General features: G+C 35.3%; 2 protein-coding genes and 1 long non-coding RNA gene across 9 annotated transcripts in view; 1 reads left to right on the forward strand and 2 right to left on the reverse strand.

The window, feature by feature from the left end:
• Positions 1-2566, reverse strand: part of cped1 (cadherin-like and PC-esterase domain containing 1) — a 48785-nt gene extending 46219 nt beyond the window's left edge. For 2 of the 3 annotated variants that reach the window (XM_052554995.1, XM_052554994.1), the window contains exon 1: positions 1852-2564. In XM_052554995.1, the coding sequence (XP_052410955.1) occupies positions 1852-2136 (285 nt within the window). In that variant the 5' untranslated portion in view covers positions 2137-2564. Of the gene's footprint in view, positions 1-1851 lie in introns of all 3 variants that reach the window. The other variant, XM_052554996.1, reaches the window with a different exon arrangement.
• A 4809-nt stretch (positions 2567-7375) lies between these two features.
• ing3 (inhibitor of growth family, member 3) lies at positions 7376-23737 on the reverse strand. Of its 5 annotated transcripts, none has more exons than XM_052554929.1 (12): positions 23582-23737; positions 23380-23451; positions 16772-16872; positions 15838-15903; positions 15043-15139; positions 14715-14786; positions 14523-14639; positions 12524-12684; positions 10223-10413; positions 9851-10037; positions 9018-9056; positions 7376-8266 (listed from the first exon to the last, which is right to left on the reverse strand). In XM_052554929.1, exons 1-12 carry the CDS (start codon positions 23607-23609, stop codon positions 8150-8152), a joined length of 1248 nt encoding a protein of 415 aa, XP_052410889.1. In that variant the 5' UTR covers positions 23610-23737; the 3' UTR covers positions 7376-8149. The 5 variants fall into 5 exon arrangements, with proteins under 5 accessions (XP_052410889.1, XP_052410888.1, XP_052410887.1 ...); XM_052554928.1 differs by lacking the exon at positions 23380-23451 and adding an exon at positions 17768-17839 and having other exon boundaries at positions 23582-23736; XM_052554927.1 differs by lacking the exons at positions 23380-23451; positions 23582-23737 and adding exons at positions 17768-17839; positions 17970-18124.
• LOC127956751 (uncharacterized) lies at positions 19995-26085 on the forward strand. The gene is made up of 2 exons (XR_008153629.1): positions 19995-20281; positions 25929-26085. It is a non-coding gene; the product is annotated as an uncharacterized LOC127956751 (long non-coding RNA).
• The last annotated feature ends 1146 nt before the right edge of the window (positions 26086-27231 follow it).

Below are 27231 nucleotides of genomic sequence, written 5' to 3' on the forward strand. Positions count from 1 at the left end.
CACAATCATGATGCCCACAAATGCAATGGGTAATTCTTCACTTCCTGCTCAACTCTGTTACCTACGTGTTTATGACTTTTATACGGCAGCACCAGACACTGCAGGGCACAGTCCGTCTCCAAACACATCAGAGAGTCACTGATGGTCACACAGACTGATAACTCCATCCTACTCAACACACACACACACACACACACACTGATTGAGGACAGCTGTCATGGTTCTCAGTGTTGACTTCCTGCTAGGAGTTAGTTAGTGCGGGATTATTGGATGGCATACTGCCGCAGTCCCAGCTTAAAACTAAACCTCTCTCACCTCTCATTGATTTTCCTGCCCTCATCTTCTGCCTCAGTGACCTAAAATCTGTTTCCCAATTTCTCCCTCTCTCACTTTTTTCCAGGCTTTGCACTCTTTCTCTCTTGCATGCACACATGCTCCGCCTCCTCGTACAGAAGTCGTAAATAAACCTATGGCTGGGCATCCCACATGACAGCCGTACTTTATTCCCGGCATCTCTCCTCAGATCTTTCTATCCCGTACTGACATAACACTTCCCCGCAAATGTCAATCATCCCAGCACTCAAACGAAAGCATGTGTGCACTCATAAATAACCCCTCCTTTATGTGCGCTCTTAAACCAATGAATGTCCAGCCTTGAGTTTTTCCACCTAAAATACCCCCAACAAAGACAACCATAATAAATGAACATTACTCGGTGGCTATTTTAACTGGGTCTCATGCTGAAAGAAGGGAAGACAAATATTCTAAAAGCAACAGCTTTTCCAAAAGTGATGAGAACTTAGAAATAATGATGTTTTTGATTTGAACATCTGTAACAGCTGATGTGTAGTGTCACATCTATTGTTTTGGAATCTATAGTAATGCCTGAAAAAAAAAAAAATCTAGGTTATTTTTCAGATATCAAGCTATGAAAAAGGTCATAGAAAATTTTTTTTAATGCCAATAAAAAAATAATAAAAAAATTGTGCATTGAACACAAAGTCGATTAAAATAATAATTGCATAGATAAATAATACATAAACAAGTGCATTTAAATATTAATGCTGTAATATTATGAGTATAAATATTCTAAAGTATAATAAATAAATACTTTTTCAGTATTATAAAAAACTATTTTAATTATGCATTACATGTAAAATACATTAATAATAAGTTAATAAATAACTTGCTTTTAAATGCATTAATCCTGTAATGACTTAAATATTCTATTTTGCTTTCAGTATTCCAAATTGTTCTTTTAATCACGCATTAAATTTAAGATTAAATACACATAATAATGCAATAATAAAATGTAAATACATTAATATCATAATATTATGAGTATTAAATACTGTAAATATTTTTAGGATTATGAAAAAATATTTTAATTACACAGTGAATAATACATTCAATGATTATACAAACGCATAAATACATTAATAAATAATTACTTTTGAATACATTTATGCTGTAATATTGAGTATCAAATATTAAAATGTTTTAATATTGTAAAAAGCTATTTTAATTATGCATAAGAGTTAACATTAAATACTTGAACAATACATTAATAAATAATTATATATTAAAAAAATGCTGTATTTTTTCTGTAATACGAAGAACTATTTTATACATGCATTAAATGTTTAATTATATGCAGGAATAATGCATTAAACATTGTGTAAGAAAATGAATACTACATATTGTAGACAAAATAAATTGCACTATAATGATCCTTAATAATAATAATAATATTTTTTAATTTTATCATTATTATTATTGTCAGCAGCAGCAGCAGCATTATTATTAGCAAAAGATAAAAAACAATAAATAGAGTTCAAACATCATACTTACAAAACTGTCTGCCTGTGATGCTTCTAGTAGAGATACGAGTCTCTCTGGGTTCTTGAGGAGTAGTTTATAATCAAACACCGCAGATTTGTTCCTTTGGTCCCGTTGATTGGACTTGAACTCAGTTCTGTCCCGGTGCATAGACACAGTGTGATAAAACAGCCCGACCGCTATCCCCAGCAGCAGAAGGGGACCAGTGCAGCACCTCCGGCGGAGCGCCCAGATCCCACGGAAAAGCATTCCCACTTCTGCACAAACGTTCCTGGACAGAGTCAAGACACGTACCATTGGGAATGCGCGTTTGGCCCCCACATCATCCCTCCGGATCACGGCGCGCTGTCGAGCGACAAGCGCTCAAACGCGCAGCTCAGGAATTAAAGCGCACATTTGTGAGGAACGCTTCAGGACTCGAACGTGGAAAATCTTGAACTTATTCGACGCGCGGGTGAAGTCTCGTTTCAACGGTCCGGGTGTCCAAACTGAGTGAAAAGTTTCTCTGAAGGCTTCTTTCTTCTTCTTAAAGCTGCTGATCCCCACGGATGATTAAAAACACTCCCGAGCGGAGGAACCTCATGACTGAGAGGAATGATACGCCTCCTTCACGCGCTGTCAGAGAGCGCCTGCCTCCCTTTACCAACCACTGCGAATGTTGTGGGTTCGGCTGCTGGGCTTTTCAACATATTTAACTTAAAGACCTTTTCACACAGGACGTGTTTAGTGGTCATTTACAGTCCTTTTTAACTGCTGGTCAATCTAGACGAGCGAAAGACTGCCATCACGGTTGCGTCGCGTCTCATTGTTGTCGGTTTCTCGCGCGCATACGCGCTACGTTTTAAATAACCATTAAAATTCTTCAACTTTTACAAAGTTGAACAATACATTAACATAATTTATTGTTCGAGTATTTTCAATTATATTGTAACTTTTACTCCAGACTCCTGTGTGCTGCTCCTTTTTAAATTGAAGTAGCCAGCATGAAAAAAGGAGGATGTTTGAGTCTGTTCTTTTGATTTGTTAAAGTGCGCACCTGGTTTGCGTTAACATTTTCCCAGCTAAGATAGCACATGCATTTTAGTCTTTGGAAAGCCCAACAAAACAATATATAATTCACATTGTAATATTCTAAAACAAACAAACACAAAATGTTGCGATTCCTCCGGAAGATAAATATTAATCTAAAAATGCTATTCTCTATATTATATAGAATATATCATATAGCTATAGAATATATATATATATATATATATATATATATATATATATATATATATATATATATATATATATATACAGTATTGTTCAAAAAAATAGCAGTACAATGTGACTAACCAGAATAATCAAGGTTTTTCGTATATTTTTTTATTGCTACGTGGCAAACAAGTTACCAGTAGGTTCAGTAGATTCTCAGAAAACAAATGAGACCCAGCATTCATGATATGCACGCTCTTAAGGCTGTGCAATTGGGCAATTAGTTGAATTAGTTGAAAGGAGTGTGTTCAAAAAAATAGCAGTGTGGCATTCAATCACTGAGGTCATCAATTTTGTGAAGAAACAGGTGTGAATCAGGTGGCCCCTATTTAAGGATGAAGCCAACACTTGTTGAACATGCATTTGAAAGCTGAGGAAAATGGGTCGTTCAAGACATTGTTCAGAAGAACAGCGTACTTTGATTAAAAAGTTGATTAGAGAGGGGAAAACCTATAAAGAGGTGCAAAAAATGATAGGCTGTTCAGCTAAAATGATCTCCAATGCCTTAAAATGGAGAGCAAAACCAGAGAGACGTGGAAGAAAACGGAAGACAACCATCAAAATGGATAGAAGAATAACCAGAATGGCAAAGGCTCAGCCAATGATCACCTCCAGGATGATCAAAGACAGTCTGGAGTTACCTGTGAGTACTGTGACAGTTAGAAGACGTCTGTGTGAAGCTAATCTATTTTAAAGAATCCCCCGCAAAGTCCCTCTGTTAAAAAAAAGGCATGTGCAGAAGAGGTTACAATTTGCCAAAGAACACATCAACTGGCCTAAAGAGAAATGGAGGAACATTTTGTGGACTGATGAGAGTAAAATTGTTCTTTTTGGGTCCAAGGGCCACAGGCAGTTTGTGAGACGACCCCCAAACTCTGAATTCAAGCCACAGTACACAGTGAAGACAGTGAAGCATGGAGGTGCAAGCATCATGATATGGGCATGTTTCTCCTACTATGGTGTTGGGCCTATTTATCGCATACCAGGGATCATGGATCAGTTTGCATATGTTAAAATACTTGAAGAGGTCATGTTGCCCTATGCTGAAGAGGACATGCCCTTGAAATGGTTGTTTCAACAAGACAATGACCCAAAACACACTAGTAAACGGGCAAAGTCTTGGTTCCAAACCAACAAAATTAATGTTATGGAGTGGCCAGCCCAATCTCCAGACCTTAATCCAATTGAGAACTTGTGGGGTGATATCAAAAATGCTGTTTCTGAAGCAAAACCAAGAAATGTGAATGAATTGTGGAATGTTGTTAAAGAATCATGGAGTGGAATAACAGCTGAGAGGTGCCACAAGTTGGTTGACTCCATGCCACACAGATGTCAAGCAGTTTTAAAAAACTGTGGTCATACAACTAAATATTACAGTCAAAGGTAGACACTGCTATTTTTTTGAACACACCCCTTTCAACTAATTGCCCAATTGCACAGCCTTAAGAGCGTGCATATCATGAATGCTGGGTCTCATTTGTTTTCTGAGAATCTACTGAACCTACTGGTAACTTGTTTGCCACGTAGCAATAAAAAATATACTAAAAACCTTGATTATTCTGGTTAGTCACATTGTACTGCTATTATTTTGAACAATACTGTATATATATATATATATATATATATATATATATATATATATATATATAAATAGAGAGAGAGAGAGAGAGAGAGAGAGAGACATTTCGAATATTGTTTCTTTATATAGCACTTGAGTCCTATTTAATCTTAATCTGAGTGCTACAATACTGTATATATAGTAGTCAACATTTGAAGTGGATCAAAAAGGTTCAAAGTAAGTCTTAGGTTAACTTTAATGAAAGGTTTTGATCCCCTTCAAATGTTGACTGTGCATATATATTTACACACACACACACACACACACACACACACACACACACACATATATATATATATATATATATATATATATATATATATATATACAGTATATAGTTTTATTTAAAGAAACAATACTTGAAATTCTATTTATTTATATATTTTCAAAATACACAGTGTGACCACTATCATGTTTACATGTATTGTGGTCAGGATTTATGAGAGCATCTATACAGGTGCATCTCAGTAAAGTCGAATGTCATGGAAAAGTTTATTTATTTCATTAATTCAACTCAAATTGTGAAACTTGTGTATTAGATAAATTTAATGCACACAGACTGAAGAATTTTAAGTATTTGTTTTTTTTTTCAATTGTGATGATTTTGGCTTACCTTTAACCCAGAACCCACCAATCTCAACAAATAAGAATACTTCATAAGAATAAAATAAATAAATAAATTAGTTAATTGTTGGCCTTCTGGAAAGTATCTTCATTTACTGTACATGCACTTAATACTTGTTAGGGGCTCATTTTGCTTTAATTACTGCCTCAATTCGGCGTGGCATGGAGGTGATCAGTTTGTGGCACTGCTGAGGTGGTATGGAAGCCCAGGTTTCTTTGACAGTGCATTTCAGCTCATCTGCATTGTTTGGTCTCATTTCTCATTTTCCTTTTGACAATAGCCAATAGATTTTCTATGGGGTTCAGGTCTGGTGAGTTTGCAGGCCAGTCAAGCACACCAACACCATGGTCATTTAACCAACTTTTGGTGATTTTGGCAATGTGGGCAGGTGCCAAATCCTGCTGTAAAATGAAAACAACATCTTCAAAAAGCTGGTCAGCAGAAGGAAGCATGAAGTGCTCCAAAATTCTTGGTAAACAGGTTCAGTGACTTTGGCTTTCAAAAACACAATGGACTAAGACCAGCAGATGACATTGCACCCCAAATCATCACAGACTGTGGAAACTTAACACTGGACTTCAAGCAACTTGGGCTATGAGCTTTTCCGCCCTTCCTCCAGACTCTAGGACCTTGTTTTCCAAATTAAATACAAAACTTGCTCTCATCTGAAACGAGCACTTTGGACCACTGGCCAAGATTTCAGTTCTTCTCCTTAGCCCAGGTAAGATGCCTCTGACGTTGTCTGTGGTTCAGCAAATTCCTTTGACACGTCTGTGTGTGGTGGCTCTTGATGCCTTGACCCCAGCCTCAGTCCATTCCTTGTGAAGTTCACTCAAATTCTTCCATCGATTTAGCTTGACAATCATCACAAGGCTGCAGATCTCTCGGTTGGTTGTGCATCTTTTTCTTCCACACTTTTTCCTTCCACTCAACTTTCTGTTAATATGCTTGGATACAGCACTCTGTGAACAGCCAGCTTCTTTGGCAATTGTTTGCTAAATGTTTGTGGCTTACCCTCCTTGTGAAGGGTGTCAATGATTGTCTTCTGGACAACTGTCAGATCTTCCCCATGATCGTGTAGCCTATTGAACCAAACTGAGAGACCATTTTGAAGGGTTCAGGAAACTTTTGCAGGTGTTTTGAGTTGATTAGCTGATTTTTCATGTCACCATATTCTAATTTGTTGAGATAGTGAATTGGTAGGTTTTTGTTAAATGTTAGCCAAAATCATCACAATTAAATAACAAAAAACTTGAACTACTTCAGTCTGCATGCACTGAATTTAATACAGAAGTTTCACAATTTGAGATTAATTACTGAAATAAACTTTTTCACGACATTCTAATTTATCGAGATGCACCTGTAAATAAAGGGCCCTTAAATATTATATATACAGTCGGCAGTGACAAATTTAGCGTTTTGCAAAGTTTGCAGCTTCGGTATTTGTAGATTTTTCTTCATGTTTCTATGGTACACAGAAAAACAATGATAAGCATATCATAAGCTTTAAAGTCTTCTATTGGCCCCCCAAAAAATAATATATATATAATATAAAAATATGATATACCAATATTTTGGTATTCCGTTGACCTTTGACGTTTTCTTTTTAAAGTAATATCTGGAATTAATAAATTTTGCTCAATTAAACCAGCTATACAAATGCTCACAAGAAACCAAGGTCTGAACTTAAAATGGGTACAGTTTTTTAGCCTTTCAAACTCAACGCATATTTTTATTAAAAATGGATTTTCAAGGTTTAGTATTAAATGAGTTAATTCGAAGAGAATGGCATCCTAAATTATCCTATTTGCTTGAGTGTGAAAACTTAGGAACGGTTTCAAGATGGATTTACACAAAAATGCATTCTGCTTTTTTCATGAATATAGCTCAGTGTGTCTCTCAATCCTCACATCCTTCCCACGCTCCTACTAAAGTCAGAGGGAACTGACTGGTTCATATAAATGTTGTTTCAGGACCAAATGGTCCTACTTGGCAAAATACATTAAATCTTTTACATTGCACTGAAAGACGGTGTGTACCAAAAGTTCTTGATCATTTTATTTTTCCCTTGCCCACATCTCTCTAAACATATCACCACATCAGTGCAGCACAAGCTAGAAACACAGACACACAAACATACTCACAGGTCACAGCTGTTAATTTGTTCTATTGTACACCTTAAGAGCTCCTCTGTAAAATAAGAAACATCCTGTCCTTTAAGCAGAGCACAATACATCATCTATCCATTACACACAAATAATCCTGCAAAATAGTCACGTTCACTGGCGAGCAATGAGGCGTCACTGTTGCTGTCGTAATCCGTTCATATCAGGATCCTTTAAGATTTGTCAAGAGCTGAATGTTTCGAGACTTGTAGTCCATCAAGCAGTTCAGGACTACAATTCCCAGTCTATTTCATGTCAATCCATACTATGCAGATATGGATTAGCAGGAGCTGCCAGATGCGAAGGGTCATCACGCATGGCAAACCGAGGAATGTCTTGAATGTTAAAAAATTGGGGCCTCCCAATACCATCTTGCCCATCCATCTCCATAACGATTAATGGAGATGAAGAGAAAAACATAAAAACAGGAAAAGTTTTGAGGGCAGTGTGAGCTTAGATTCACCCGCTAAAAACACCAACCTGGCTGCGATTTACACAAACACACACACAGCAGCCACACCATCTTTCAGGCAGCGACATCTCTCTCTCACATCTACACACCCTGATCGCATGGTGATGAAACATGTACACTCTCAGTCGAGGACAACAGTCATTTCAAAGAGGTCGGCCCAGGGGATCTGGAATTTATTTGTGCCGGCTTCCCCTCCTCTTCATGGCCGCCGTACACTGTGGGCAGTACCACTTCCCTTTGGGTGCCTCGGTCAAACCCACACAGCCGTAGTGGAACCACTCGATTGGACACTGTGGGAAAAGACGGAAACGTGTCGGGATCACATGACAATTTAAAAAAATGTAAAAAAGAATACAAATTTAAAAAAAGAAATTATATTACGTTCAATATAAATTGTTATATTACAATATTACAGATTTCAGAATTGTAAAATATTCAGTAGAGATGGCCGATATATTGCATGCGATTGTCACGTGCATTTCGTCAGTAAAGCCGGTTCTCTGATTAGCGGGAAATCGCCATCACCTGCTTTCAAATGGAGCGGCATTTAATAGACAGAGCCGTAGATCACTGACAAGCTACGCAATATCGCGTTCATTATCACAGATGAATCACCTTCGATAATGAACGCGATTTTGCGTAGCTTGTAAGTGATCTACGGCCCTGTCTATTAAATACCGCTCCATTTGAAAACAGGTCGCCATGATTTCCTGCTAATCAGGGAACCGGCTTTACTGACGAAATGCGCATGTGATATATCGCCCATCCCTAATATTCAGTTAATAAAATAATTATATATTTTATTTTATTAATAAATGTTATATTTTTATTATTTTTATAATAGCAGTTTATATTTTTATTGATAGGAAATGATCATAAAATTAATATTAATAGATATTCTTATTATTTTAACAATAATACTCATGACTGCTTTCCATCCTCCCTGCAAAAACACTAATTGCCCAAGGGTCACAAGAGCCGACAGAGCTAGAAATATATAAAACATAGCTGTGTGTCTCTAGAGCTGAAGTCTTGACTTACATCTTGGTTATCACAGCCGACCATCTCTCCGTATGACACCTGCACAATGACAGGAAGAGAATGAAAGACAGAACATACGAGACAAACACGCACATACACACCTGCAGCCGAGTGTCATGGATGTGCGCACCTGCGAACAAAGACTGTGCAAGTTTTGTCTTTGATGTCTATTCAGAGACACACACACACTTTTCTATTTTTGATACTTTGACAAAAACAATATTACTTTGAGGCCATAAAACAAAGCATTCGTGGGGAGACAATTCTTTTGCACTCACACATAAACTAAAACACACACACACACACTCACAGGAGTCTCACACACACACACCTCACCTCCCTAAACAGGTCTTTGATTTTCCAGTAAGATATTGCTCTATTGGGGATAGTTAAAAATAGCTCAAGAGACTGAATTTGTTCCTTTTCAAAACATTTGTTCTGTTCATATTTGGCAATTGTTTAAAGGAATAAATCTTTCAAAATAAAATAAATTATTTTACAGGGATAGGAAAAAAAATGATACGTTATATATGATTATTATTATATATATGATTTTTTTTCATTAAGTAGAAACATTGAAAAGGGAATAGAACATTTCTTGAGGGAACCTCAGAACAATTGGAATTTGGACTAACTAACCTGTCTAACCTACATGAGCTTAACAGCTTTAATGTTTGAAACTTTACTGCCACAAAAGAGCTTCGTAATTTGCAAAAAGAGCTCCCAAATCATTAGAATTAGTGAATCAATGTAATAGTAAATCAATTCAATAATAGCAGTACAAACAGCGGTGTTGCTGGATGCTGTGTAAGAGAGATGTGACGGGAACACACCTGGTTGCAGATGCAGTATCTGGGTTCATTGGGGTCGTAGGTCCAGTCCACCTGACTGCTGGTGTCAGTTTCTGTGATGGTGGTCTGAACCAGCTCATGAGCCAATGCTGACGATGACGAGCAGGATGACAGTGAAGAGGAAGAGGAGGATGAAGAGGACTGGTGGTTGGAAGACTTAGTGTTGCTTCTGAAAAGCCAAGCAAGAAAGTGGTTTCAGATCAAACGTATATAAATTTGATGAATACAATATGTCAGAGAAAGAGGTTTATGCTTACAAAGGAGGCACAATGTACAAAAACACCACAAAAAAACGTGTCTGGGTGGCTCATTCAGGAACCAAATAAATGGATATGGAATCAGTGCGGGTCTTACTTGGTCTTGCGCCCTGTGCGAGAGTCTGAGCCGTTGGTGGACATGAGGGGCTGTGTGAGTGTGTTAGCCAGTGCAGAAGACGAGTAACTGCTGGTGTCCCGACTCAGAGCAAACTCCCGCCCCAAGAAATCATTGTTCTTGACAGCTTCATAACTGGCCTTGAGACTGGATGTTCTCCTGCCTTCTTTCATCTGAAAAACATGCACACAAATATTAAAGAAACTTTTCAAGTTCCTATGTATATATTACTGTTTCCCACAGACTTGCATATGTGGCGGCATGAATATGCAAATTAATTCTCTGCCAGCAAGAGGCGCTTGTAGAGCGGGAGAAATAGGACAGAAATGGTAGTTATTAAAGTATTTCTATTTAATTTTTAACGTCAAAGGAAAAAGTAAGTTTAATTTTGATATAAACAATATCATGCTTTTTTTAACAACAACAAAAAATTTATTTCATTTAAAAAAATGTACAAGTAAAGAATAATGGTTTAATTAATGTGATTATTGCATTTAAGAACACTGAAAATTATCAAAAAATAATAAAAAGGATTTAAACAAATCGTATTTAATTATTTTAAATGCTTTTTAAAGAGACCTTGTCCTCTGGTGTGACTTTTTTTTGTCCAATGGTGTGACACCGGAGGACATTTTCACCCTTTTTCTGTCAATATACAACCTTGCTATTCTGAGCCAACTTGTCATCTTGTAAAACTTTAATTCACTGTGTATGGGAGTGCCCTAAATTGGTAATTTTTTGGAAAATTTCTGTACCTTAAGTAACGTCACAAAAACTCAAATACTGTGGATTGCAAAACTCTGTATTCTGGGGATATACCCAGATCATCTTTCTATCAATAACAATCAGAGGACTCTTATCGACTTCGGCCTCCTGCAGGTCAGGAGGATGGATGCTTTGAGTTGGAAAGAGACTGAAATATCTTCTGCACACTCTTGGATCAAGGAGATGGCAAGGTGTGTTACTTTAGAGAAGTTAAAGTACATTACAAGGGGTAAAGCACAGCAATTTGAAGAGATGTGGGCACCTTTAATTTATTTCCTTAAGAAATAAGAGGGTACATGTATTAATGTTTTGAGTGTGACATATTTTTATTCTGTAGTATTTCAATTACTGCTGCTTTGATTAGCATATTTGGAATTTTGTTATTTGGTTATTGTTTGTTTTATTGAAACATCAATTAAAAACATTGTTGGGAAAAAATAATTGAACAATTCTGTGACAAAAACTGACCATGTGCACATCACAGATTACAATTATGAATGGATTTCTTGAACTATTTAAAGTTTTCTCTGGATTTGGGTGATTTAAAATCAGGATAAGGTGTCCCACCAGACGACATGGTTTTTGAGACAAAATGGATCAAGTTCCTACACTTTCAAAAACATATATAGATGAAAATAAAATATTGGCATTTACTAAAATAGTACAATTGTGCCAGAATTATTTAGTAAAAAGTTTATGTGTTTCTTTTTAATTTATAAAAGTTGTTATTTATGCAACCATGCCTGAGATAGTCACACCATAGAACAATTTTGACATTTGGCTTAACATTTTTTAAAGTCTAATAACTGCAGCTTTTTTAACAACAGTTCTATGTAAGACAAATAAATGTTTAACAATTGACAGCATTTTAAATAATGACAATATTCATTATATTCATTTTTATCTTGTGAGGCACTGAAAATGCCATGTCATGTAAACAACATACATACATTCATACATACATACATACATACATATATATATATATATATATATATAATTTTTTTTTCTTTTTTTTATATATATATTAAGCGACTAAACTTCTAATGAAATGAATAATGATAATAACAGAAATACAAAAAAATACAAAAAAGGGTAAAATATATAATAAAATTATGTAATAAATTGTAAAATATTTTATTTCTGAGCTTTATAATTATTAATGCATTTTAAATGCCAAAAATATTTAGAGTGTCAATATCTTATTACAGTTACTTGTATTTTTTTTAGATTTTTTGATGTAAAGGAGTCTCATGGGAAAACAAAACGAGAGTTTTTAATGAAAACTGCGTCGATATGATTTTCCTCGAGAAACAATATCAAAGTGACTCTGTATAGTAAACACTGAAATTAACACGGGCAGGGTGCCAGGAAAACATAACCTAAAAAATACAAAAATAATATGGGAGGTAAAAAGGACCCTTAAGAGGCCAAAAATAGTTGAAACAGGAAGTGAAGGGAGGAGGGGGTAGAAAGAGATCTAGAATTAGAGGGGAAGAGGGGGGACGGTGGTTTTACCTGTGCGGTGGCTTGCACTGCCTGAGCTGCTGCCATGGAAATGGCCCCCGCCCCAGCAGCGGGCCCCGCAGGAAGTGGGCTCAGATTGTATGAGGAAAGCGACTGGGAGGAGTTGACGTTATACACGCTGTTAGAAGAGGACGTGCTGTTCACTCTGCAGCCTGCAACACACACACACACACACACACAAAAATACCATTTCATACAGAAACACTTGTCCAACATGACTCATCTCATTACACTCATTTCTTCTGAACCATTCAGTAGTTAGCACACACAGCAAACATAAGTGCAGCAGCATTACGACAAATCATAGTTGTTGTTTATTTCCCTTGATACTGTGATTAGGATAAGGGCTGCAGTTATACTGAATATTCGCCATATATACAGTACAGACCAAAGGTTTGGAAACATTACTATTTTTAATGTTTTTGAAAGAAGTTTCTTCTGCTCATCAAGCCTGCATTTATTTGATCAAAAATACAGAAACTGTAATATTGTGAAATATTATTACAACTTAAAATAATAGTTTTCTATTTGAATATACTTTTAAAAATAATTTATTCCTGTGATGCAAAGCTGAATTTTCAGCACCATTACTCCAGCATTCAGTGTCACATGTAACATCCAGTCTATCACATGATCATTTAGAAATCATTCTAATATTCTGATTTATTATGAGTGTTGGAAACAGTTCTGCTGTCTAATATATTTGATGAATAAAAGGTTAAAAAGAACTGCATTTATTCAAAATAAAAAAAAATTCTAATAATATATATTCTAATAATATATTTTCTTTACTATCACTTTTTATCAATTTAACACATCCTTGCTGAATAAAAGTATTGATTTAAAAATTACTGACCCCAAATTACTGACCAGTAGTGTATATTATTACAAAATATTTATATTTTAAAAACATAGATTCTTCGTTTTTTTTTTTTTTTTTTTTACTTTTTATTTATCAAAGTATCCTAAAAAAGTATCACATGTTCTGAAAAAATATTAAGCAGCAGAACTGTTTCCAACTTTGATAATTAATCATCATATTAGAATGATTTCTAAAGGATCATGTGATAATGATCCTAAAAATTCAGCTTTGCATCACAGAAATAAATGATAATTTAAAGTATAATAAGTGTAAAAACAATTATTTTAAATTTTAATAATATATCACAATATTACATTTATTTTCTGTATTTTTGATCAAATAAATGCAGGCTTGATGAGAAGAAACTTCTTTCAAAATCATTAAAAATATTAATGTTTCCAAACTTTTGGTCTGTACTGTATATATATATATATATATATATATACATATATATATATATATATATATATATATATATATATATATATATATATATATGTACGTATATGTATATATAATAAAATGATTCTTAATGTTCCCTAAAGAATGTGCCGTTAGTTTAACAATCCTCTCACAAAATGAGCAAGGATTTTAAAAAAAATTATTAAAAGTGACAGTAAAGACATTCATAATGTTACAAGAGATTTCTATTTAGATTAAATTCTGTTCTTTTGAACTTTCTAGTCATCAAAGAATCCAGAAAAAAAAAGAAAAAATGTATCGCAGTTTCCACAAAAAATAAACCTTACAAATATTTAAAATTTTCAACAATAAAATGATAAGAAATGTTTCTTCTTGTGCACCAAATCAGCATATAAGGATGATTTCTGAAGGATCACGTGACACTGAAGACATGCTCATTCAGCAGGATTAAATTCAATTTTAAATTAAATACTAAAATTATTTTAAATTGTAAAAATGTTTTTAAACAAATGCAATCTTGTTGAGCGTAAGAAAGTAAAAAAAAAAGTTACCGACGCCACACAATTGAACAGCAGTGTAAATATTAAGATAAACTAAAATATTGCCAAATGCCTGAAAAAAGTTTACTTTCTTTCAAAAAATCTTTCTGTTGTAACTGACATGTTTTCATATGGTGACTCATAAGACAGAGCACGTGTGTTTTACCCGGTGTGTTTTCTTTAGACGCGTCTGACGTGAGTGTGGAGAGAAGGGCTTCTGACTTAAACTTCTTCTCTGGTACGTGTTCAGTAGTGTGGTGTGCTGGCGTGCTGTACTTCCTCTCTGTCAAAGACACAAAACAGGTAAGAGCACTGGAGCAGGAAACGAGGAGCAGTCATTCTCTTGGAACAGACTTACTCTCCACAGTGGCGTGTGAATGCACGTGGTGGTTATTGACAGGTTGAGAGGGGCTGTCCATCTCAAGTGACCCTAGAAAACATAAAACATGATACATGACCCATAACATGATCCGTTGACTGAAATGAACCCAAACATTTTCAGACTACCTTGAATTTTTCCTATAAGGTACTTTTCCAAAGGCTCAGTAAGTAGAATTTTATTTGCTACACATTATAACATTCCATCATCTTTAAAAGCGTAAATGAGGTAATTCCTGGCTTTTAATTATTATTTAAATGAGCCCTTTAACCATCTATGAAGAAGGCGATTGACAGGTGCCACTCACGTCTCTCTAGGACTTCTGTGATGCCAGCGTTATCTGCCTCCAACTCCATTTTGAACTTCGCCAATTCCTGATCCAACTTCCGCAAGTGTCTATCAACCTACATAAAGGGTCAAGGATCAAGGTTATGTATTATTATATACATTTTGACTAAAATAAAATACATTCCTATTCAAAGGAGACTTGAATTAAAGCACACGAAAAGCGTTTATAACTTAAACAGCAGAAGTAGCATCCCTTAGAGCAGGGGTCGGCAACCTACGGCACACATGGCAGCAGTGGCACTCAGAGGGTTAATGTCTGCATCTGTCTCTCTCTACAAACAATGAAGTGATTTTGCCCCCATGTTGTTGAGAAATATAATGTAGCGATTCATTATCGATTAATAAAAGTCGCGTGGCAGCACTGTCAAGTTAATGAGCTTCAGAATGTTACTTTTTGCACAAGATCAGATCTCGGGTGTGTGTATGTGCGCGCACACGCGCATTAATTAAAGCAGCGCATTAACGGTGATTATACTGAACTGTTTTAATGCATCGGCCTTGTCACACACACACGGCACACTTATGTTATTCACTTTTTCTAAAGACAAAGTAAAAAAAAAAATTATTAACAAATATTCAGACACTATTTGCATCAAGGTTTTTTTTTTTTTTTTATCGTATCATTTAAAAATGTGTATGTACTGTTTAAATACAGAAACCTGAAAAAAAAAAAGGTTGCCACCCCCTGCCTTGGAGCTGTGGCTTATTCACTATCTATGATGTGCTGCCACCTAGTGGAAACCCTGTTACTCACCAGATCATAAATTTGATTGGCTAACTGGACCTTCTCATCTGCATCTTCCAAAGCTTTATAGTAGTCCTGATGAAAAAAAAAAAGTTCTCATGACCATTCAATTTCAAACCTATCCATCAGTGATTAAAGGAGCAGTTTCACTTTATATATATATTATATATATACACTCACCCTCAGGCCATCCAAGATGTAGATGTGTTTTTTTCTTTATCTGAAAAGTTTGGAAAAATGTAGCATTACATCACTTGCACACTAATGGATCCTCTTCCGTGAATGGGTGCCATCAGAATGAGAGTCAAAACAGCTGATAAATACATCACTATAATCCATGTGTAGAGTAATTAACATGACTCCAGTCCATCAGTTATTATCTTGTGAAATAAAAAGATGTATATTTGTATGTAAAATGTCCTCTCATACAAAAATTCACCAACTTATTCATAACTCTTTTGGATTTTCACTAATATTTACAGTCAGAAAAAAATAGCCTTTACACTGGAGGATGCAATTTTATCTCTAGAAGACATGCAGTTTAGATGGAAACATCATTTAGAAACATCTGGATGGAGTTATTACAAACATACAGCTTTTCAATCTACAAGATGTTAACAGATGGACCAAAGTCATGTGGATTACTGTTTTTATCAGCTGTTTGGACTCTCATTCTGACGGCACCCATTCACTGCAGAGGAACGACTGGTGAGCAAGTGATGTAATGCTAAATTCCTACAAAACTGTTACGATGAAGAAACAAACTCATCTACATCTTGGATGACCTGAGGGTGAGTACATTTTTAGCATTTTTTGTTTTCTGGTGAACTTTTCCTTTAAAAATGTCACATTTGAATTCCAGTATCAATATTCAACCTAATATAACTGTTATTAATAATATTAAATCATTGATCAACTGAGCTGCACAGCATCTGTTCTTTACCTTTTTAATGATTTCCATCTGTTCTTCTCTCCATTCAGGCTTGTTCTTCTTGGCATTAGTGAAGAACTCATTAACCCGCTGCTCTAGCTGATCCATCGCATCTGAACAAAAGAACAGGGACAGGAATGAGTCAAGAACCCAACACTCAGCTCACACCCTCTGGCTCCTGTGGAACCTATGGTCAGATCACCTAATTAAATCTTTCAACAGAGGAGGTGGTGTAGCCTAGTGGCTAGATCATTAAAAGGTTGTAGGTTCAACACCCATGAAGGGTGATCCATGAACCATAACAATTGAAGGCAAGGCAAATAATAGAAAGGGGGAAACAAAGGTCACACTCACCTCAAAATAACAATAAAAATTTTCTTAAAAAAGGTTTGCTATAAACATATATATATATATATATATATATATATATATATATATATATATATATAAAATTAATAATTATTTACTTATTTTTGGTGTGAATTATAACTGGGCATGTTCTTGGATATGACATTAGTGGCGAAACCTGTCAACCTGTCAAGAACGACTGTTTATTGTAATAAATGTAATATAAACATGGCTAAATTAATTAGTAGTTCAAATTAATAACTAAAATTAGTTACTAAGCAGAGTAGGGAGGTATTGACAGCCAGTGGACGGTAAAAAAAAAAAAGTACAAAAAATAATAATAATTGTGTGTGTGTGTGTGTATATATATATATATATATATATATATATATATAATTTATTTTTATTTATTTTAAAAATAATGCATTCGAAACCCAAGCTTTACCTTGGCTGAGTTAAACTCATATAGGTTAACTTCCACTTGGACTTCAACATGATGTTGCATGCTGGTGTGAAGTGAGTGCATAATGCATGCATGCTCTATATATATGTATGCAAATCCGCCAAACATATCCCCACTAATACGAAAGGCTTTCTGCATTAGTCAAGGTCAGAGGTGATGTTTTACAGCAGAAGTGTGAGCTTAAACTGAATTCGTACTCTGCACTTGCAGGTCCATCTCTCTCATTTCCGTAAACCTGTCGCGGAGATCCATGGGTAGCTGCTCGATCACTGCCGGGAGAAGAACAGAGCCGCGTTACAGGCTAACAGCTGCGATGCATTCACGCGCACAAAACAGCCCTCTCAGACATGTAGCCTCTCTTATATAATCAAAAACCATTATAATAGCTCATATACTCACTCTCGAGGTAATCCTCAAGGTACAACATTCTGGCGGAGAGAGTGTTTCAGGCGTTTTTGAGAAAGGGTGTTTTTCGTCAATATGGCGTCGCAGGCATCGGAGAACTGAAGGGGAGGAAAAACAGAAGTAGATAGGGGAGGGGCTTACGTGTAGGGCGTGGGATTTGATTGGAAGATGATGGAGTTGCGCGGAAGCTGACTTTTTTTTAATGGCTTGCGTGGGATTTGTAGTTCTTTCACTGGGCAACTACACAACTACAACCATCGTGGGATGTACGCAGTTTAATATGGATTATCGTGCAATATATGGTAATATCCAGACGTATGCTTACACAAATGTGTGTTTTCTCTACCAGTGCATGTATATGTTGGTTTCTAACACATAGTTCAAAACAATGTTGTGAATTCTGTCCCCTCTCTCTCATTAAATATGTGTAAAAAAAATTAATGTATTGAAAAAGTCAAATATAAATAATACAAACGGAAAATTATGTGCAATTTACTTCAAAGTGTTCATTTTACAGTTGTAGTCTTTTGAACAAGATCTTTATTTGTTTGTGAATGTTGTCCTGTAAATTCCTCTACATTATACACACACAAACACACACACACACACACACACACACACACACACACACACACACACACACACACACACACACACACACATATATATATATATATATATTAGTGCTGGGCAACGATTAAATATTTTAATCGCGATTAATCGCATGATTTTCTGCGATTAATCACGATTAATCGCAGCATGCGCAAAATTCAATAATGAAATCAAAAGTAGTGTATTGTGTAATTTTATTCTTTCAAAGTTCTGCTGTATGAATAAAAGTGCAATAAAATGTTGTTTGTCAAAACTTTAAACAAAATAAAGTGCTTTTTTACAGCAGTTAAAAGTTAGTAGCAGTTAACATTTCTTGTAAATCTTAACTTAAACATTAATGTAATCAAATTAAATATAACATTAACATATAAATAAAACATTAAAACATTAATGTTTTATTTAGTTTGTAAAAAAAAAAAAAAAAAAATTGTCCAGAACCTCGATCATTACATTTTAACTGGCCCCTTCTGAGCAACAACATCAATCTCCTTTAAGAGACTAAGAATCTCAGTCAAAAAAAAAAAAAAAAAATCTTTCAGTGATGCAGGTTGAGTGGACAAGATTAACTTCATTTATCCATTCTTCCAACTTTACATTTACTTACTCATCTGCACCTAGCCAGCTGCTAAGACACACAAGGTTATTCACATTTTCAGATGATAAAGAGAGACATTTTGCTGAAACGTGCGCTAAACATTTTATTCACGTTGCACAGCAGTGGGATATTTCAAATAAAGTCAGCACACTTAGCACAGATAGTGCAAGAAATATGATCGCTGCTGCAAGACATCTGCCTTTTGAACACGTTCCCTGCGTCGCGCGCAGTCTCCAGCGTTCTGTCATAGTATCTCTGCACAACAGCGCGTTTGACAACGTCCTGGCCAAATGAAGAAAGGTTGTGGGCCATTTTAAGCACAGTGCAGCGAGTGGTGCAGAATTAGAACAAAAACAAATTGAACTTAGACAAAAGAAGGAGTCGCTTATACAAGACATTCCAACCAGATGGAATTCGACTCTGGACATGATTTTCTGTTTTGCGCGCTAGCTCATCCCAAGCAGCCAGTAGCCTACTGATAAACATCCCACCCCTCCTGTGACCCATGGTTTGTGTTGTATTCGGTTGTTTTATTACAGTCTAGCTATGTGTATTGAAACGCAGTGAGTAACGGACTTTCAAAATAAAAAGTACGTTAACGTGCGATAAACTAATTGTCGGCGTTAATTAATTAATGCGTTAACGCGATAAAAACGCGTTAACTTGCCCAGCCCTAATATATATATATATATATATATATATATATATATATATATATATATATATATATATATATATATATATATATAAAGTACAGATCAAAAGTTTAGACACACCTTCTCATTCAAAGAGTTTTCTTTATTTTCATGACTATGAAAATTGTAGAGTCACACTGAAGGCATCAAGGGCTATTTGAGCAAGAAGGAGAGTGATGGGGTGCTGCGCCAGATGATCTGGCCCCCACAGTCACCGGACCTGAACCCAATCGAGATGGTTTAGGGGTGAGCTGGACCGCAGACGGAAGGCTAAAGGGCCAACAAGTGCTAAGCATCTCTCGGGGAACTCCTTCAAGACTGTTGGAAGACCATTTCAGGTGACTACCTCTTGAAGCTCATCAAGAGAATGCCAAGAGTGTGCAAAGCAGTAATCAAAGCAAAAGGTGGCTACTTTGAAGAACCTAGAATATGACATATTTTCAGTTGTTTCACACTTTTTTGTTATGTATATAATTCCATATATAATTCCACATGTGTTAATTCATAGTTTTGATGCCTTCAGTGTGAATCTACAATTTTCAGTCATGAAAATAAAGAAAACTCTTTGAATGAGAAGGTGTGTCCAAACATTTGTTCTGTACTGTATATATATGTGTGTGTGTGTGTGTGTGGGCATGTTTTTGTGACATATCAGGACAAAACTTTGTATAATGACATGGGTATGACACAGGTATTACAAGGAGAGGGTGACTTATGAGGACATAACCCATGTCCCCATTTTTCAAAACGCTTATAAATCATACAGAATGAGTTTTTTTTTTTTTGAGAAAGTAAAAATGCACAAAGTTTCCTGTGAGGGTTAGGGTTAGGGTTGGTGAAGGATGATAGAATATACAGTTTCTACATTATAAAAACCATTACGCCTATGGGATGTCCCCACTTTTCACAAAAACAAACGTGTGTGTGTGTGTGTGTGTGTGTGCGTGTGTGTGTGTGTGTGTGTGTGTGAGTGTGTGTGTGTGTGTGTGTGTGTGTGTATGTTTGTTTTTTGGTGTGAAATATTACCCGAAATCCTTCTGTCAAGATCGACTGTCCTTGTAATAATTATACTATAAACATGACTAAATTAGTAGTTCAAATTACTAATATATACTAATATATATACATACATTTAATTATTTAATATTAATATTTTAATATAAATATACTTATGTATTTATTTATATGTGCTTTTGACAGTGTTTATAATGATAATGAAATCAAAAAGTCTAATTCTATAATATAAAAATTTTCTATATTACATTTTTCAACAAGATTTTCTTAAGAAAATAGTAATAGTTTTGAACAAAATCTTTATCCATTCGTTTTTATCAGTTACTAAATAATATTATTGTATAACTTAAGCATGAAAAAAATATTTAATGTTCTTTAAATTTTGCCTAATCATGGTTATCGGACACACAGAACCCTTGTACCTCTGTATAGTCTCTCGTTTGACAGGTTTCAGTTTTGGCCTTTGGAGGGCAACACTGACTGCAATGCCTGATGACAGTTCAGACGTTTGCTCTAGACAGTTACAATTTGGAACCGTCTGTGTGTAAGAGGCTTTGGGAACACATACCACTAGAAACTGGCCAGTGGAAGATAATGTAACTACCCAACTGTTTCTTGAGAGGAAAAAGCCTCAGTTTGACCCCATGCTCATTGTAGACAATTATGATTTGGCGCAGTCGTGGTGGAGGCTTTTATAAAACATCCCATTAAAACAATTTATTCTTTAGACAAAATTACCACACAGTTGTAGACAAGAAGTGTTCCTCAAATTGACATTCTACCTCTCAATTTAGATCAAATAAAAATATGCTCATAAACAGGAAATGTGGCTCCTCTGATGACTGTTCCATCTGCATTTGTGGCAGTTTGAAAGCTATTTCTATTTGGCTTTTGATATTTATTTTCATCTGAGTTTCCTGGTGCTATATTTGCACACAAGAATATCAAATAATATCAATCAGTCAGCAGTTAGGATGTTTCAAATTAAACAATGCAGACTCTATTGGTTTTACTTGCCATGTGCTTGTGAACAAAAGTACCGTTTTACTTAGATTTTTATTTTTTATTTTTATTTAAGGATTAAATAAAATGTTCAACAATTAATATATTTAATAACCCAACTATTAACAATATGAAATATTGAAACCCTAAGTGTTAGAATAGGCCTCTTTGTGAGAGAACTAAATAAAGAAGTGCTGTAATATGCAACTATGCATGTCTATAGTCAATGTAATGAGCAAGTCTTTTCCTTGCCCAATGTTAATAAACTTATACTGCTATTATAGTTATACTGCTTTTGCAAACTGATATTTACATGGACACTCTGATATAAAGTAGTACCAGGATAGCTGCAGCATAGTAATGTTCATCAACACATCCCCAGATAATAGCAGATTGTGACAGACTTTCTCAAGACAATAATACGCCCATCAGATCTGACCTCTTCACCCTGGCATATGATACCCTGGGGGCAGGGATCTGGATACATGCCAAACACTGCTGATGCATGCATTTGTGAGCATAGAAACAGATTAAGTGGGTGGACTGGCAGATTAGAATTAATATATGGCACAGAAAAATGAGTAAGCCCAATCAAGTACAATGAGTGCATAATAACACATATTATTATTATTATTTTGTGATCTTTACATCTTTTACACCTTTTAAATCTTTCAACAGAGGAGGTGGTGTAGCCTAGTGGCTAGATCATTAAAAGGTTGTAGGTTCAACACCCATGAAGGGTGATCCATGAACCATAACAATTGAAGGCAAGGCAAATAATAGAAAGGGGGAAACAAAGGTCACACTCACCTCAAAATAACAATAAAAATTTTCTTAAAAAAGGTTTGCTATAAACATATATATATATATATATATATATATATATATATATATATATATATATATATATATATATATATATAAAATTAATAATTATTTACTTATTTTTGGTGTGAATTATAACTGGGCATGTTCTTGGATATGACATTAGTGGCGAAACCTGTCAACCTGTCAAGAACGACTGTTTATTGTAATAAATGTAATATAAACATGGCTAAATTAATTAGTAGTTCAAATTAATAACTAAAATTAGTTACTAAGCAGAGTAGGGAGGTATTGACAGCCAGTGGACGGTAAAAAAAAAAAAGTACAAAAAATAATAATAATTGTGTGTGTGTGTGTGTATATATATATATATATATATATATATATATATATATAATTTATTTTTATTTATTTTAAAAATAATGCATTCGAAACCCAAGCTTTACCTTGGCTGAGTTAAACTCATATAGGTTAACTTCCACTTGGACTTCAACATGATGTTGCATGCTGGTGTGAAGTGAGTGCATAATGCATGCATGCTCTATATATATGTATGCAAATCCGCCAAACATATCCCCACTAATACGAAAGGCTTTCTGCATTAGTCAAGGTCAGAGGTGATGTTTTACAGCAGAAGTGTGAGCTTAAACTGAATTCGTACTCTGCACTTGCAGGTCCATCTCTCTCATTTCCGTAAACCTGTCGCGGAGATCCATGGGTAGCTGCTCGATCACTGCCGGGAGAAGAACAGAGCCGCGTTACAGGCTAACAGCTGCGATGCATTCACGCGCACAAAACAGCCCTCTCAGACATGTAGCCTCTCTTATATAATCAAAAACCATTATAATAGCTCATATACTCACTCTCGAGGTAATCCTCAAGGTACAACATTCTGGCGGAGAGAGTGTTTCAGGCGTTTTTGAGAAAGGGTGTTTTTCGTCAATATGGCGTCGCAGGCATCGGAGAACTGAAGGGGAGGAAAAACAGAAGTAGATAGGGGAGGGGCTTACGTGTAGGGCGTGGGATTTGATTGGAAGATGATGGAGTTGCGCGGAAGCTGACTTTTTTTTAATGGCTTGCGTGGGATTTGTAGTTCTTTCACTGGGCAACTACACAACTACAACCATCGTGGGATGTACGCAGTTTAATATGGATTATCGTGCAATATATGGTAATATCCAGACGTATGCTTACACAAATGTGTGTTTTCTCTACCAGTGCATGTATATGTTGGTTTCTAACACATAGTTCAAAACAATGTTGTGAATTCTGTCCCCTCTCTCTCATTAAATATGTGTAAAAAAAATTAATGTATTGAAAAAGTCAAATATAAATAATACAAACGGAAAATTATGTGCAATTTACTTCAAAGTGTTCATTTTACAGTTGTAGTCTTTTGAACAAGATCTTTATTTGTTTGTGAATGTTGTCCTGTAAATTCCTCTACATTATACACACACAAACACACACACACACACACACACACACACACATACACACACACACACACACACACACACACACACACACACACACACACACATATATATATATATATATATTAGTGCTGGGCAACGATTAAATATTTTAATCGCGATTAATCGCATGATTTTCTGCGATTAATCACGATTAATCGCAGCATGCGCAAAATTCAATAATGAAATCAAAAGTAGTGTATTGTGTAATTTTATTCTTTCAAAGTTCTGCTGTATGAATAAAAGTGCAATAAAATGTTGTTTGTCAAAACTTTAAACAAAATAAAGTGCTTTTTTACAGCAGTTAAAAGTTAGTAGCAGTTAACATTTCTTGTAAATCTTAACTTAAACATTAATGTAATCAAATTAAATATAACATTAACATATAAATAAAACATTAAAACATTAATGTTTTATTTAGTTTGTAAAAAAAAAAAAAAAAAAATTGTCCAGAACCTCGATCATTACATTTTAACTGGCCCCTTCTGAGCAACAACATCAATCTCCTTTAAGAGACTAAGAATCTCAGTCAAAAAAAAAAAAAAAAAATCTTTCAGTGATGCAGGTTGAGTGGACAAGATTAACTTCATTTATCCATTCTTCCAACTTTACATTTACTTACTCATCTGCACCTAGCCAGCTGCTAAGACACACAAGGTTATTCACATTTTCAGATGATAAAGAGAGACATTTTGCTGAAACGTGCGCTAAACATTTTATTCACGTTGCACAGCAGTGGGATATTTCAAATAAAGTCAGCACACTTAGCACAGATAGTGCAAGAAATATGATCGCTGCTGCAAGACATCTGCCTTTTGAACACGTTCCCTGCGTCGCGCGCAGTCTCCAGCGTTCTGTCATAGTATCTCTGCACAACAGCGCGTTTGACAACGTCCTGGCCAAATGAAGAAAGGTTGTGGGCCATTTTAAGCACAGTGCAGCGAGTGGTGCAGAATTAGAACAAAAACAAATTGAACTTAGACAAAAGAAGGAGTCGCTTATACAAGACATTCCAACCAGATGGAATTCGACTCTGGACATGATTTTCTGTTTTGCGCGCTAGCTCATCCCAAGCAGCCAGTAGCCTACTGATAAACATCCCACCCCTCCTGTGACCCATGGTTTGTGTTGTATTCGGTTGTTTTATTACAGTCTAGCTATGTGTATTGAAACGCAGTGAGTAACGGACTTTCAAAATAAAAAGTACGTTAACGTGCGATAAACTAATTGTCGGCGTTAATTAATTAATGCGTTAACGCGATAAAAACGCGTTAACTTGCCCAGCCCTAATATATATATATATATATATATATATATATATATATATATATATATATATATATATATATATATATATATATATATATATAAAGTACAGATCAAAAGTTTAGACACACCTTCTCATTCAAAGAGTTTTCTTTATTTTCATGACTATGAAAATTGTAGAGTCACACTGAAGGCATCAAGGGCTATTTGAGCAAGAAGGAGAGTGATGGGGTGCTGCGCCAGATGATCTGGCCCCCACAGTCACCGGACCTGAACCCAATCGAGATGGTTTAGGGGTGAGCTGGACCGCAGACGGAAGGCTAAAGGGCCAACAAGTGCTAAGCATCTCTCGGGGAACTCCTTCAAGACTGTTGGAAGACCATTTCAGGTGACTACCTCTTGAAGCTCATCAAGAGAATGCCAAGAGTGTGCAAAGCAGTAATCAAAGCAAAAGGTGGCTACTTTGAAGAACCTAGAATATGACATATTTTCAGTTGTTTCACACTTTTTTGTTATGTATATAATTCCATATATAATTCCACATGTGTTAATTCATAGTTTTGATGCCTTCAGTGTGAATCTACAATTTTCAGTCATGAAAATAAAGAAAACTCTTTGAATGAGAAGGTGTGTCCAAACATTTGTTCTGTACTGTATATATATGTGTGTGTGTGTGTGTGTGGGCATGTTTTTGTGACATATCAGGACAAAACTTTGTATAATGACATGGGTATGACACAGGTATTACAAGGAGAGGGTGACTTATGAGGACATAACCCATGTCCCCATTTTTCAAAACGCTTATAAATCATACAGAATGAGTTTTTTTTTTTTTGAGAAAGTAAAAATGCACAAAGTTTCCTGTGAGGGTTAGGGTTAGGGTTGGTGAAGGATGATAGAATATACAGTTTCTACATTATAAAAACCATTACGCCTATGGGATGTCCCCACTTTTCACAAAAACAAACGTGTGTGTGTGTGTGTGTGCGTGTGTGTGTGTGTGTGTGTGTGTGTGTGAGTGTGTGTGTGTGTGTGTGTGTGTGTGTGTGTATGTTTGTTTTTTGGTGTGAAATATTACCCGAAATCCTTCTGTCAAGATCGACTGTCCTTGTAATAATTATACTATAAACATGACTAAATTAGTAGTTCAAATTACTAATATATACTAATATATATACATACATTTAATTATTTAATATTAATATTTTAATATAAATATACTTATGTATTTATTTATATGTGCTTTTGACAGTGTTTATAATGATAATGAAATCAAAAAGTCTAATTCTATAATATAAAAATTTTCTATATTACATTTTTCAACAAGATTTTCTTAAGAAAATAGTAATAGTTTTGAACAAAATCTTTATCCATTCGTTTTTATCAGTTACTAAATAATATTATTGTATAACTTAAGCATGAAAAAAATATTTAATGTTCTTTAAATTTTGCCTAATCATGGTTATCGGACACACAGAACCCTTGTACCTCTGTATAGTCTCTCGTTTGACAGGTTTCAGTTTTGGCCTTTGGAGGGCAACACTGACTGCAATGCCTGATGACAGTTCAGACGTTTGCTCTAGACAGTTACAATTTGGAACCGTCTGTGTGTAAGAGGCTTTGGGAACACATACCACTAGAAACTGGCCAGTGGAAGATAATGTAACTACCCAACTGTTTCTTGAGAGGAAAAAGCCTCAGTTTGACCCCATGCTCATTGTAGACAATTATGATTTGGCGCAGTCGTGGTGGAGGCTTTTATAAAACATCCC

Source organism: Carassius gibelio, chromosome B4 (genome assembly GCF_023724105.1).
Source record: "Carassius gibelio isolate Cgi1373 ecotype wild population from Czech Republic chromosome B4, carGib1.2-hapl.c, whole genome shotgun sequence".
NCBI lineage: Eukaryota > Metazoa > Chordata > Actinopteri > Cypriniformes > Cyprinidae > Carassius > Carassius gibelio.